This window comes from Balaenoptera physalus (assembly GCF_965194825.1).
Source record: "Balaenoptera physalus genome assembly, chromosome: 10".
NCBI lineage: Eukaryota > Metazoa > Chordata > Mammalia > Artiodactyla > Balaenopteridae > Balaenoptera > Balaenoptera physalus.
In genome coordinates, this window is record NC_138889.1 from 11,067,057 (window position 1) to 11,080,818 (window position 13,762).

Here is a 13,762-nt window from a genome sequence, read left to right on the forward strand (position 1 = left end):
AGAATTTTTAAAAATTAGTTAATTTTTTAATCAATGTTTTCTTCTCTGACTTCCAGGTTTTTATGTTATACACAGATTATCTACCATCTTGGTCACTGTAAGACAAATTCAATATTATTCTCTTATAATGACAACATTTGTACCTCCATTTTTTTGGTCCACTAACTTGATTGCATTACCAATGGGAGTTTAAAAATAAATATCAATCTGTTTCATGAACAGTATTCTCAAACAAAATATAAACGGTCCAGCATTTTAACAAAACATACCAAATATTTAGTTCCATGTACATAGTCCTTTTGGGAAATGTTTACAAATTTCTATACCCAATAATAGAGTTTGAAAGGGTCTTACAATCTCTAACATTAGAAATTCACATTGTATTATGGTAGCAACTCATGAACCTTTATTTTTAAAACTATGCATTACTAATTTTGTATTGTTTAAAGTACATTGTGCTAGTAGGTGCTAAATTTAAAATCTGACATAGAATTTGAATGGTTTGGAATGGGAGAAAAGAATACTTAAAAGGCATTTTGTTAGCTTATTGGGTTTTTTTCCTCTGGTAATACACTTGGCTACTCTTCTGGGGACTCAGGGAGGAAATGGTGGAATACTAATAAGAAACCTATTCAAACCTCATTCTTATTCTACTATATGCCTCTTAGAGTATTAAGAAATGATAGGTAATCTCTCGTATTTCAAACCTTTAACTTCAGGGGTTTTTTTCTGTCACTTTTTGAAGCATGTTTTGAATTGAGATGCCAAAGGCAGCATAGAAAACTTCAAGAAAGAAATAAAATGAAAGTTTTTAACTCTTCAGACTGACCTCGTCCTGAATGAGCAAACTGGATAGAGTTAGTCTTCCTTATGTTAGGAATACTGTGATTTGAATACCCTGTCCTTGAATGTGTTCTCATAGAATTCACATCCTAATTTTCAGTGTAAAAGCATTATTTGAAGATGCATTTGCGGGAAGCATTCAGTGACTCCTGTTCTTTTTCTAGGCATGTCATCCACTTTGGTAGTGCTTAAAATAAAGTACTCAGATAGAAGGTAAGTTGAAACAGACAACAAGCAATATGATACAAAATGTTATGAGTAAAGTGTGTTACTCAGATCCTTCTAAAATACATTTCTCCCTTTATTTTGAAGGCCACGGTATAGGCACCTTGGCTACTGGAATCAGTCTCTTCCTTTGATCATCAATAGGGTTATCTTTTCGGGAAACTAAGTCCCAGCTCTGATGACAGTTTTAGATGAGGCTGACATGAAAGAGAGAAGGACTGTTTAATTGTCAGCTCCCTGAAAAACATGTATTTTCTCTCTTTAAATTAATAATTCTTCATCTGAAACCATAAACAGGAGCTCGATCAGGTCTTGTGGGTTGGGTGGTGGAAATTTTATTTGATCCTTAACTTTTGCTCAGAGCAGTGAACAGGATCTGATTTTACGCGTCTGCCTGGCATACGGTTATAGCCTGCTGGCTCCGGGTGATCAATTTCAGTCAAATGAGAATGAAAAATAAATGTAATGTGAGTACATTTATTTAATCTCCTAAGGCTTGGGGAAAGCTTGCGAAGACGGGTAGTGAGTACCTGGAAGACAGTAGATGCTCAGTGAATGTTCACAATAATAGAATATAGTGGATAGATGAAGGGCAAGTATTGAGAATGTGCTAGGCTGGCTTCAGCAACAGCTTTCCATTTTTAAAAAATTTACTTATTTATTTTTGGCTGCGTTGGGTCTTCTTGCTGCACGTGGGCTTTCTCTAGTTGCGGCGAGTGGGGGCTACTCTTCATTGCAGTGTGCATGCTTCTCATTGTGGTGGCTTCTCTTGTTGCGGAGCACGGGCTCTAGGCGTGGGGGCTCAGTAGTTGTGGCTCAAGGGCTCTAGAGTGCAGGCTGAGCAGTTGTGGCACACAGGCTTAGTTGCTCCGTGGCATGTGGGATCTTCCCGGACCAGGGCTCAAACCCGTGTCCCCTGCATTGGCAGTTGGATTCCTAACCACTGTGCCACCAGGAAAGTCCCTGCTTTCCATTTTCTATGTGTGTCTACCTACATTGGAAAAGGGTAAAAGGAATTATGGCAATTTACTAGACATGTGCTGTCCAATAGGTAACCATTTGCCATATGTGGTTATTGAGCGCTTGATATGTGGCTAGTCAGAACTCCTGAACTGAGATGTGCAGTAAGTGTAAAATACACAGTGGATTTTGAAGATTCAGTATAAAAAAAGAAGGCAAAAAAAAATCTCAATGATACTTATATTGATTATATGTTGAATAATAATATTTTTGATATATTGGGGTTAAGTGAAATACATTACTATTTCACCTGTTTCTTCCTACTTTTTAAATGTGACTACTAGAAAAATTTAAATAACTTATGTGACTCGCTTTATATTTTTATTAGACATCGTTGGTCTAGACTAGAGATAATCTAGGCAATGAAATATTTCTGCTTTTAAGGGGCAAACTGTTTGCAAGCTATATAAAAATATGACATTTACTCCTTACCTGGGCTGGCAGGAGTGGAGGGAAGAGGGAGGCCTGTTGGCTCTGGAATGCCTCTTCCTTTTACCCTAAGACTTACCCGAATTGAATCTCAAGACGGGGCTGGGCACCTTGGGGGCCTCCTTCACCCCACCGGGGAAGAAGGATGGGCCAGGCCAGAGCTCCAGCATCATAGAGAAACTTGCCAGCTTTCTTCACCTCGAGATTTCCCCGAGGGTCTGGGCCGTAAGTCTTAGAGGAATGTGAAGCCGGGACCCGAAAGGAACTTCTCCAGGACAAGCCCCGCGTGCACAGCCTGCCCCTTGCGCTGTGCTCAGGCGCCATAGCCCCCTTGGCGAGCCCAGCTGGGATTATCTGAGTGCGCTGGGATAAGGGGGTCTCCTTAATGGACAAGGGTGGCGACCGAGGAATCCCTGTCCCTGCGCCACTTCCGATTCCCCTGTTCCTGCCTCCGCGCCCCCAGGGGCCTGCGTTGGTGCGGACGGCGGGTCGCACTCTCTCGGCCACGGAGCTTGGTTTCCCAGCATCGCTGAAAGCGGAGAGGGAAGGAAAACTCCCGCAGTCCTGGAAGTCCTTCCACTTCCCAGAGCTGTCCAGTTTCTCCCTCCGTCTCTCACTTCCTAGGTTCCCACTGGGGCGGAGGCGGAGGCTGGAGAGCCGGACTCCCGAGGGAAAGTCGCCCTCGGCAGCGCTGGGCTCTTGGGCAGGCGGGTCCCGGCACGAGCAGAAGTAGAGAAAGGGGAGCGTGGGCAGTCGGCCCCTCCTCCCGCGCGTCTTGGCCAGCGAGCAGGGCCTGGGGAGATAGCCTTAGCTTTGGGGGACAGCAGAGAATGTGAAATGAAAGTACATGAAATAAGGGGGAGGGTAAGGACTGGGCAGGCTGTCTACCCCGCCCCTTCCCTTCCCTCCTCGGATCCCTCGAACACTCCGGGAGACGTGTAAGAATGAATTCTGAGAAAGGGTTTGCAGTGCCTTGGCTCCAAGGTAACTGCTACCCAAAGGCGTTTTTTACTGCCCCTGGTCCCAAGGGACATTCAGTAATCTTGTCATTTCTGTTTCTGAGGCAGAAGTTAGTCCCTGCCCCCAGAGTGAAGCTAAAACCCCACCCCCAAGGCTGGGTGCAAGTCTGTGCTCGGTCTGCTTAGGGATGGAGTGTAAGCGCGCGCCGGCTCGGGAAGGCTCTTTACAGGGTCTACTTCTGGTTGTAAACCCGCCACGCCCTCAACAGCCTCTAATCCTTTAGGGTCTTAGGAGACGGGATGCCTCGGTTTCCACTCACAGGAAAGAGTAAGCGCTCTCTGGCAGCAGGGTGGATGTGGGTAAAGTGTGGACAGTCCCCTCTTCACGAGTCTCCTTGGTCTTCCTTTGGTCCTGCGGGAGATGAGTGGACCAGGGCTAAGGACCAAGCAACGACTCCTGGAAGTCTTCTATGTTCCCTCTCCGTGGCCACCTGCTCTCCGGTCTTCAGTTCTTACAATTATAAACTTTAAAAAGATCACATTTCACACTCCAGGACAAAGAGTTCTGACTTCGTTTAGAGGCTTACTTGCCAAGAGCTTATTTTAAAGTTATTTCCCCCTTCTTCCTCCTTCTTCTCACTCCCCTCGTCCGTTTACCGTTTACCAGTTCATCCGTATGGAATACGACGCTCCCACTTCTTGGAGCTCTGTAGTTTGGGGCCTAATTGCTTCTGGTAATTAATTTGTTCTACCTGCTAGATCAGATGGAAATCCTACCCGTGCGCCCAAGGATTAGCACTTGGCTTCCTAACACCTCCTCTAATTATCTAATAGCATGGTTGTGAGGACTCAGTCTCTATTAAAACACTTTTACTATTAGCAGTGGTGATTGGAATTGTGATGATGACTAGATTTCAACAAATTAGAGCTTAAAAATGGGGAGATGGAAGAGAAGTGGCTTCTTTTAATTTCCCTGAGTTTAACATCAATAATTAGAGCAATTTTCAGAGATGCGAGCTGAAATTACCCCTGCTGTGCTGTAGATGATCACCTTAATTTTAGCAAATTGACTCCAGGGAAATAAATGTGACAGATTTAAAAAAAGACAAACATTAAAAAACAAAAGATTGGGAGGGAGGAAAATGAAAAGAAAGGCTGCAAAAGGGAATGGGAAACAAAAACACAGTACAATTATTTGGGGGGGGGGGGCGCTAGGGCTGAAAGGGATAGTATAGCAGAAATAGCAGCCCATGTGAGGGGAATGAGGAGAAAGTAATGGAAATCTGACAGGAGGTGGAGGCTGGCATTTAAGAGGTAGTTCTGGACATATTTACACAGATCGAATTACTTGACTAATGTAGGTATAACTTTCCTCACACCACCCTCTAAAACTGAGGTAAAGAATGTTATCATCATCATCAACATTTTATTTATCTACCTCGACAATCCAGTCATCCCTCAGTCATCAACTTAAGTTGGATCTAGCAGATATGGACTCTCTCCTCACTTCTCCTCTTCCCCCTCTGCTATCATTTCTCTAAAGTTTTAAAGCCCAGGCCCCAGTGCTGAAATAAGTGCTTTATTCCTGTTGCTTCGGGGCCCTTTAAATGCCTCCTGCTCTCTAAAGAGGAGTTTGTCCGAGGGTAGAGACTTTATCTCTTTCGTTTTCTTTAAAAACGGCCGGGAGCTGGGCAGCTCCTGCCGTGGCGGGCAGAAACTGAGGTCGAGAAACCTGGTAGGAGCAAGAACCCGGCCCCCTCGGCTCCACTCTCCCCGGGCCTGGCCGGTCGTATTCAGCACCGCGGACAGCTCCCCGCCCCGCCCCGCGCCCACCGCACCCTCCCCTCTGCCTCTGGCAGCCTTGCCATTGGCTCTCCCGGCTCCCCTCTCCAAGCTGCCAATTCTCCTACACATAGACCCAACCTACCCAAGAGCTTATCTTCTCGCCTCTCCAGCGCCGGGGGTAGCCCAGGCCGAGGAGAGAGCATCAGGGGTCCGAGCCTCGAGGGTGGCTGGCTCTCGACCAGGCGTGCTGAGACGCTGCCTGCTTCCTACTCGTCGTCCCCGGCCCTCGCCCTGTGGCAGGCGCTCGGTTCAAGATGAATCTCAACTTCACCTCCCCTCTACACCCGGCGTCATCTCAGAGGCCCACGTCCTTCTTCATCGAGGACATCCTGCTACACAAGCCCAAGCCGCTAAGGGAGGTGGCCTCTGACCACTTCACCAGCTCTCTGGCCTCCCGGGTGCCTCTGCTAGACTATGGCTACCCCCTCATGCCCACACCCACCCTCCTGGCTCCTCACCCCCATCACCCTCTACATAAGGGAGACCACCACCACCCTTATTTCCTCACCACCTCGGGTAAGTAGCAGGGGTCTCAAGGTATGGGGAAAGAGAGAGAGCACGTCTTCCAGCATAGACCCTAAGCCTGTGACGGAGGAGAGGAAAGGCCAGAGCTGGCTGGGCCCGGCTTGGCTGGGCCTCCTTCCCTAAGTGACAGTGGAAGGTTGGGGATATGGCTGAGAACACAGGGAGCTCCCTTGAGGCATGCCAATCCAGGGTAGTAACTCGTGGTCACTCCTCACTTTTTATAATGGAGGAAACGTGCCGAGCCAAGAAGTAGCTGTAGATTTTGGCGATATTCTTGATGGGCAGTGTTCAGTTTCCTTTCTCTTGGTCTTCCTGGCCACTTTGGTCCATCTCTCAGTCCCCATCCCTACCTCTCCCACTCTGAGGGAGACCCCTGACTATCCCACCCCACGGAAAGGAACTCAACTTTCCAGCCCAGAAGCTCAAAAGGCTCCAGTGGGGCCAGCTCTCTCCTCCCAGGCGCTGAGCATTTGCAGATATAGACACTGCAGGGGTTTGGAAGTGAAGGAGGGTTTTGGGATATTCTGAGGACTGAAGGTTTGGGCTGGCTCGAATAAGGGAGAAAAGGTAAGAAAAAAAGAGGGAGAAGACGCGACTGCTCATTACCCCTCTTTACTCCCAACATCTAGCATTTAATTCACAATCTTGGGCTGGGCTGCCCTCCTTTGCCCCTGTTGCTGGTATCTCTGGAGCCCAGAGACAAAGTATTTTGATTTCCCAGACATGGCAAAGAGCGGGGACCAGCAAAGTCTGGTTGGGACCGGGAGATGCGGGGAAATACCCAGGTTTTTCTTGTGCCTCTCTCTGAAAGGCCACATTCACTCTTTCTTTTCCGGCATCTTCATTACAGACAGAATAGAATAATTCGTTGAGTTCAGATGCAGAGCGCAGTTGGAAAAACAACCCTAGTCGGGGTGGGGGCTGGACAGACGTGAGCCAGTTTGTGAAATGTGGGCGCTGGAATCCACGACAAAAGCTAAAGCGTTTGTGAAGCGGTGAAACCCAGACTTCGGGGCACTGGGTTGGAGGGGCAATTGTAAAGCCTGCGTCCAAGTCCGCCTCTCTGCTTTGGCTTCACCGCCGGCCAGAGACAATCTCTTCTGCGCTGCACCCATGTCCCCGGCAAATAGTAGTGGCCAAAGCCAGAGATACCGGAACTACTAGTTTTCTGTTTTTGCTGTTCCCCCCCTGGGATCAGCCGATATTGATGTATGCGGCGGTTGGTCCGCTTGGTGCGTCTCAGACATGGTAAAGCTTGCGAAGGTCAGGAAAGACACGAGAAGTCTCCCGCGGCCCGGGAAAAGCGCTCCAATCCTTCTGCGTGGGGTTGGAGGGAAAGAATGAGAACTGGATTAGAGAGCGGGGTCCCCAGCGCGACCCCGAGACTGATAGGAAACGTGCGAGGCGGCAATTACCCTTCCGTTCTCGCTCAGGAGCTTCGCCGCACGTGGGAGTGTTGGCCTGTTCCCTTTGGCCGCAGGCGGGAGAATGGAGGCGCCTCAGGGAAGAGAACGGTGTTTTTTAGTGAGGTTGGGAAGCAGGATCACATTCACACTTCTGTAAGCCCCAGGACATCGCTGATGGTCGTCAGGGGTCTGGAAGATTGGGGGGAGGGGGGATGGTGGGGAGGGGGATAGCTGCTGGACCCTCCGACGTTTGCAAGAAAACTTCGGGAGGCGCGGCCGAGGATTCTCCAGAAGTTTCTCCAAGAAGACAGTATTTAAGGCCTCCGGATCTATTTTATAATTTTCTTTTCCGTTTTATTTACTGTTTATTGTTTGTGTGTGTGTAGATGGCCTTTCTGATAAAGATCTCCAAGCGCTATTCTTGTGATTTATTCCCGCTGCCCTGCGATTCCTGGGAGAAGCCCTGGAGAAGCTGTGGGGCGAGGCGGGGGCCGGCGGGGGCACGAGGTGGAGCGGGTGCCGGGGACGAGGGTGGGGAGCGGAGCGGGGGTCGCCCGGGGAGGTCGGGCTCTGCGCACTTGACCGCTCTTCTCTCCGCAGGGGTGCCTGTCCCGGCGCTGTTCCCGCACCCCCAGCACCCAGAGCTGCCGGGGAAGCACTGCCGCCGCCGCAAAGCTCGCACGGTTTTCTCGGACTCGCAGCTCTCCGGCCTGGAGAAGAGATTCGAGATCCAGCGCTACCTGTCTACTCCCGAGCGGGTGGAGCTGGCCACGGCCCTCAGCCTGTCCGAGACGCAGGTGGGCCGGAGGAGGGGGAGGCCCCATCTCCGCTCGCTCCTCTCCCCCCGCCCCCCGACTCCTAACGCCTCTGGACCGGCCGCGGAGTTCTTGAGTGCAACGACCCCGCTCCCCTTTATTCTAGGCTGCTCCGAAGACCCGTAGTAAAAGTACCGACACCTCCAATCTCTTGTCGACTCACCGAAGCAAAATCTCTCGAGCGGGTTCTGGACACGGAGGAAAAACCCCTCGATCATTCTGATGATCACTCCCCGCTCGAGAACTATCATTTCTGTGCCTCCCCACCCATTTCTGAGCAGGGCAGTTACCCGGGTCAGACGTAAACCGGTAAGAGATAAGAGGGTTCTTGACCCGAGAGAAGCCCGCACAAGGTTTCTTTTGCTTCTTTAACCTCTCTCACAGCCGCGAGTCTTCATAGCCGCCCCTCCCCAGCACACGCACACGCACGCACACACACACACGCACACACACACACACACTAATATAAGCCTCCTTTCTATTGCCCTGTCCTGAGTGGAAGAACTGTTTTCATCTTCTTCCAAATGCTATTCACCTGCAACCTCAAAATACCTCGCTCCACTCCCTTTCCTATTCTCTGTACGTGGAAATCCAACTTGCTGTGAAATCATAGCCCTGCCAGGCCCCAGTGATTTTCTCTCTGATGAGAAGCAGCAAGTCTGCTTCTCATCTTGCTGTCCAGCAGTCTTGCTGGACCAGGTGTTTAGATGTCACAGTCAGAGGAACGTATTCTGAACGGAAAGGAAACTTATCCACGCAGCACTTACTATTAGAAATTCTGATTAATAGCAGGATTAGTATTTACTAAACACACCATTTTGAGCCTCATCGTTATTGCAGGACAAGTACTTCTGAGAGCTAGGATGCTTGATTCTCATTCAAGCTAAGACAGTAACTTGTGAGCCGTTCAGGTGTGACTTAACCCAAGGTTGGGCCTGTCACAACTTCTGGATAATTCGTCAGTGGATTGCGGTCTATTTTCTTAAACTCCAGCAATCGCTTTTGTCTTAGCTCAGTAACCATGGGTCTGAAGGAATGACGTGATTTTCTTTGTTTCTCCCCGCCATCAGGTGAAAACGTGGTTTCAGAACCGGCGGATGAAGCATAAAAAGCAGCTGAGGAAAAGTCAAGACGAGCCCAAAGCACCTGATGGGCCCGAGAGCCCTGAGGGCAGCCCCCATGGCCCCAAGGCCGCACCCGCCGAGGCTCGGCTGGGCCTGCCCACGGGTCCCTTCGTGCTGACCGAGCCGGAGGACGAGGTGGACATTGGGGACGAGGGGGAGCTGGGCTCAGGGCCGCACGTGCTCTGAGCCGCCGGGCTGGGGAAGGCGGGGAGGACGCAGCGGGGCGGGCCAGGCACATCGGCTCCGGGAAGACAAACACGACACACCTGTTAACCCTCCAACCCCTGCGGGGCCTGCGCGGCGCGGCCTCCCGACCCCCTCCCCCGCCCGACCGCCAGCTCGCAGCGCCAGTGCGGGGGCGAGTGTGCGCCTGCTTGGCTCGTCCGCTCGCCCCGCGTCTTCGGCAGCGCAAAGGAGAGCACGGGCTCCTGGCTCCCTAATTCGGTGGGGGACCTCTTCCCCGCCGCGACTGCAGACCCCTCGGCCCTCGCCCCTCAGCCACCTGTCCCCGCTCCGTTGGCCAGGCTCTCCACCAGACCCCTTGCCCTTCCTTGGGCAGACCGATGGGCTGCAGGTAAGGGACCGGGTGTCTGGGCCCTCCGCTCTGCGGGGATCCGGATCCGGACCTGATCCTTAACACATTCACTCCCGGACAGACTCGCGCGCTGCTCGCCACTAACCTCCCACTCGCCCCGCCCCCCCCCAATCTCTAACTAATACTAAGGCGACTCCCTCCTTCTCAGGGCGGCGCTTCCATCCTCTAGCGTCACTGTTCCCCTCAAGAGCTCGCGGTTCTGCACCCAGGAACCCTTTTTGAGCTTGTGGTGCCCCAGGCACCCGCGCTCTTTACTCTGGTTCCCTCTCCCTCCGCCCCCGTTCTGAGCGGCGCTCACGCGAGTCGAGACACTTGGGCAGAGCAAACCCACCGAGCAATTTTGCTTCCCGACCTTGTTGTGCGCCTGTCCAGCAACTCTTCCATGTCCCACCGGTTACTGGTATTTTAAAAGCGAATGTTCTCGGGTTGTGTGTGGAAATGCTCATTCTCATTGCATTTTAGGGAACTCGGAGTTTTAGCAAAATGAAACCTAAAGGGGAATACGCATCCCCTTACAGGCGTGCACCTGTTTGGGGACCCTTGAGGTGGGGCAGGAGTCCTATTGGCCCTGCGCGTTGCCCCCTCCCTTTCCCCTGGGAGGTCTCCTATTCTTTTCCCGGGTTTGCACTCTCTTTAGATAATAAAGGGCTCGCCGGGCAAAACTGGGAACAGACACGAGTTTCCGGGAATCGTTTGTTACCGCGACCTCCTGCGCGCACGCTCCCTCCCCTCCGCCCTGGGCAGTTTCCTGTCCCCCGCAGGAATGAGCAGGGCTAATAACTTTTCCTTAACAGATTCCCATCTCCCCGTCGCCGATTTTTCTGTTTTTAATCGTTTAATAGTCTAGAGTTCCACCTACGTGAAAAAGGTCTCTGCAAATAGTATTTTTTGACTCTGAAGTGCTGAAAGGACGGCGATCTCTTGATATTAGGAGTGTGAAATTATGGTAATAAATTGTGTGACGACACTACATACCCAGTACACTTATCAAATATAGCAGCCGTGCCAGAGGCGACCTCAGTTTCCCATCTTCCTTTCGCTCTGGTTGTGTATTTAGGTAAAAGAGCCCAGGAAGGCTGGAAATGTGTGTGTGGCTAGGTAGAGTACTGACTCTTGGGTTCTAATGACTAATAGCAATTATGAAAATTACAGAGGTGTGAGCTTGGGTTACATTTAATTACACTTTTCGGTTCCTTATTTCTCTAATAAGAGGATGAATCCTAAAGATCCTTCTGGGTCTAAGTTCTATGATTCTATGAATGTAGCAGCAGATTTTTTTTTTTTTTTTCCAGTAGGCTTGTTTGGGGAAACATTAACTTAAGCAAAGATAAGCGTCAGAGTGAGACCTTTATCCAATCTGCACCATTTAGGAGGCAAAGCTATTGCTTTAAAAACACAAGCATTGTATACACTATTTGGGTTTTCCAAAGTGCTGTCAATCAACAATCTGTGAGTCATGGCAAGGATTATTTTTCTCTTCATAGATAAGGAAATAGAGGCTTGGCGAGATGGAAGGATTTACCCATGAAATCAGGACTAGCTAAGAGCCAAAGCAGGACAGAAAATATTTCTTCTGACTCCTTGATCACTTCTTTGCCCAAAACACTTTGCTTTCTTCTGGTAACATGGTTGGCATTTTGCTTCTAACACTTTGTAAGGACACCTCTCGTATTTATTTAGATTGTGTAGATGTGCTACAAAAGCAAGTCTAGGTTCAGATTTCTCCTCTCTCTCCCTGTTCAGATAATGACAGTACTTGTTTTAAAGCAAGAGTTTCTGGCAAATGCTTTGTGAAAGACTTGGTTATAGAAAGAAAGCAATTTGTGAATAAGAATGTTCCTAGTAACCTGGGAGAGAAAGTGGATACTGTTACGCAAGGGGAACATCTCAAATACTTCTAATCCCAGGAAGAACAACTACTAAAAGGGATTTTGGGGGAGAATCTTTGAAGTGAGTAGAAATACTATGTTTTGGGAGAAATAAAAACAATTAAATTAGATGGTTAACACAAACCCCAAAGCACCAAGCATTTCTTTCTTTCTTCTCTTGTCTTCACAAGAAGATGTCAGGGCTTATTCTGGGTCTCAGAGTAGCAGATTAGCTACATTTTAAGACTCTCTGTCTTGAAAAAGCAGGTAAAGAGGAAACACTGTTAGCATAGGCACAGCTCTGCTTGATCAGAGGCAGGAGGAATCCTGGGGCTCAGGGAATGGCTGTGTCTTTCATTCATGAGCATCAAACACAAAAAGATGCTCATTCTGCCTCATCCTTGTCTCCCTCTGTGGCTCTTCCTGAATAGATTAGTTAGGAAGGGAAGAGCTCAGACGTTCAGCACCAGCCACACTGACGGTGGCACCATTTTCTCATCAGACAGTATCCCCTGAAATTGGCGGCAAACAATTCAATAGCAAAGTTCTCCTAGTTTTTCTTTTCTTTTCCCTTTCTTTCTTCCTTCCTTCCTTCCTTCCTTCCTTCCTTCCTTCCTTCCTTCCTTCCTTCCTTTCTTTCTTTCTTTTTCTTTCTTTCTTTTTTAATACACAGGGAGTTAGTGATGATAGTAGAGGATAGACACAATTTAGTCTCAATTTAATGTAACATGATAGCACTTTTTGGTTTTGGCCTTCAGTACTGATCAAAGCCTCCATAGGCTGAAAAGATATTTTGTCTGAATTACCCAGGCTTTTGCCTCAACTCAGTTTCAATTGGTGGTGAAGATCTGACAAAACCACGTTCATTATGATGTATTAAAGTAAAGAAAGGCATACATAGGTCTGATTCCGAAGGGGCAAAACCATCTTAAAATAGCCAAGGTGGACAAGTCATCCTACATGTAATCCCAAATGTAGTAAATAATTTGTTCAGTATTTGTTCTCAGTGCTGTTTCTGATGGACTTCATTTCATAGCTTCTCAGAGAGGGCCTCGATAATATTTCTACTCACGTGACATAAGAACACAAGAAATCGACAACACGTCATTCAGCCCAGTAGTAGCTGATAGTGGCACTAAGAAATGATTAATTGGAATCCATGACACCACTTCAAAAGACAGAGGACTGGCTTTTGTCGATGGATATGATAACTAGAGATAAAGAGGTGTGAAGGCACAGAGCAAGCAGAATGCTTTCTTCTGCTAAGAGAATTGTGCAATAAACATACTTAGTTGAAGCAGTGACTCCCTGGTCTTCCTGAATTGGGCTCAGTGTGTGTGCAAAAATAGTGAAATATTTTATATTTATGTTATATTCTTGGCAGCACATTTTAAAGAGGATATTGACAAACTAAAATTCATCCAGGAATGAATACAGGAACCTAGATAGTAAAAGGTATAGGAAACAGAGGAGTGTGAGCTTTTTAGCTTGGAGAAGCAAGGCTTTAGAGAGGGTTGGGAGAGGAGATTGGCTGTGTTTCTTGTATTTCAATGGCTACAGAGCAATTACGTATTGGGAGGGTATGTCTAGTCTGTCCTGCTAGAGAGGGCAGAACCAGAACCAGTGGATGGTTCCAGGCAAGCAGATTTTGGAACAATATTTGAGCAATTTCTATAGGCCAGGTACTGTGTTGTCCATCAATAGGACAGGCTAAGTCCACAAAACACTAAGCACTTTTCACTAGCAAAGTTTGATCAGAAGCTGGAAGGCAAAACATTTAAAATTATTTGTCATCTTACTAAGAATAAGATTTTACTTCATACACTCGAATTTAAATAAATAGACCAGGACTTCCCTGGTGGCGCACTGGTTAAGGATCCGCCTGCCAATGCAGGAAAAATGGGTTTGTTCTCTGGTCTGGGAAGAACCCACATGCCGCGGAGCAACTAAGCCTGTGCGCCACAACTACTGAGCCTGTGCTCTAGAGCCCGCGAGCCACAACTACTGAAGCCCACGTGCCACAACTACTGAAGCCCGCGTGCCTAGAGCCTGCGCTCCACACAGGAGTAGCCACTGAAGTGAGAAGCCTGCGCACCACAACGAAGAGT

At 48.7% G+C, this 13,762-nt stretch overlaps 1 protein-coding gene across 1 annotated transcript; it reads left to right on the forward strand.

The window, feature by feature from the left end:
• Positions 1 to 249: 249 nt before the first annotated feature.
• BSX (brain specific homeobox) lies at positions 250 to 9,753 on the forward strand. The gene is made up of 3 exons (XM_082410948.1): positions 250 to 5,837; positions 7,853 to 8,049; positions 9,138 to 9,753. Exons 1-3 carry the CDS (start codon positions 5,576 to 5,578, stop codon positions 9,375 to 9,377), a joined length of 699 nt encoding a protein of 232 aa, XP_082267074.1. The 5' UTR covers positions 250 to 5,575; the 3' UTR covers positions 9,378 to 9,753.
• The last annotated feature ends 4,009 nt before the right edge of the window (positions 9,754 to 13,762 follow it).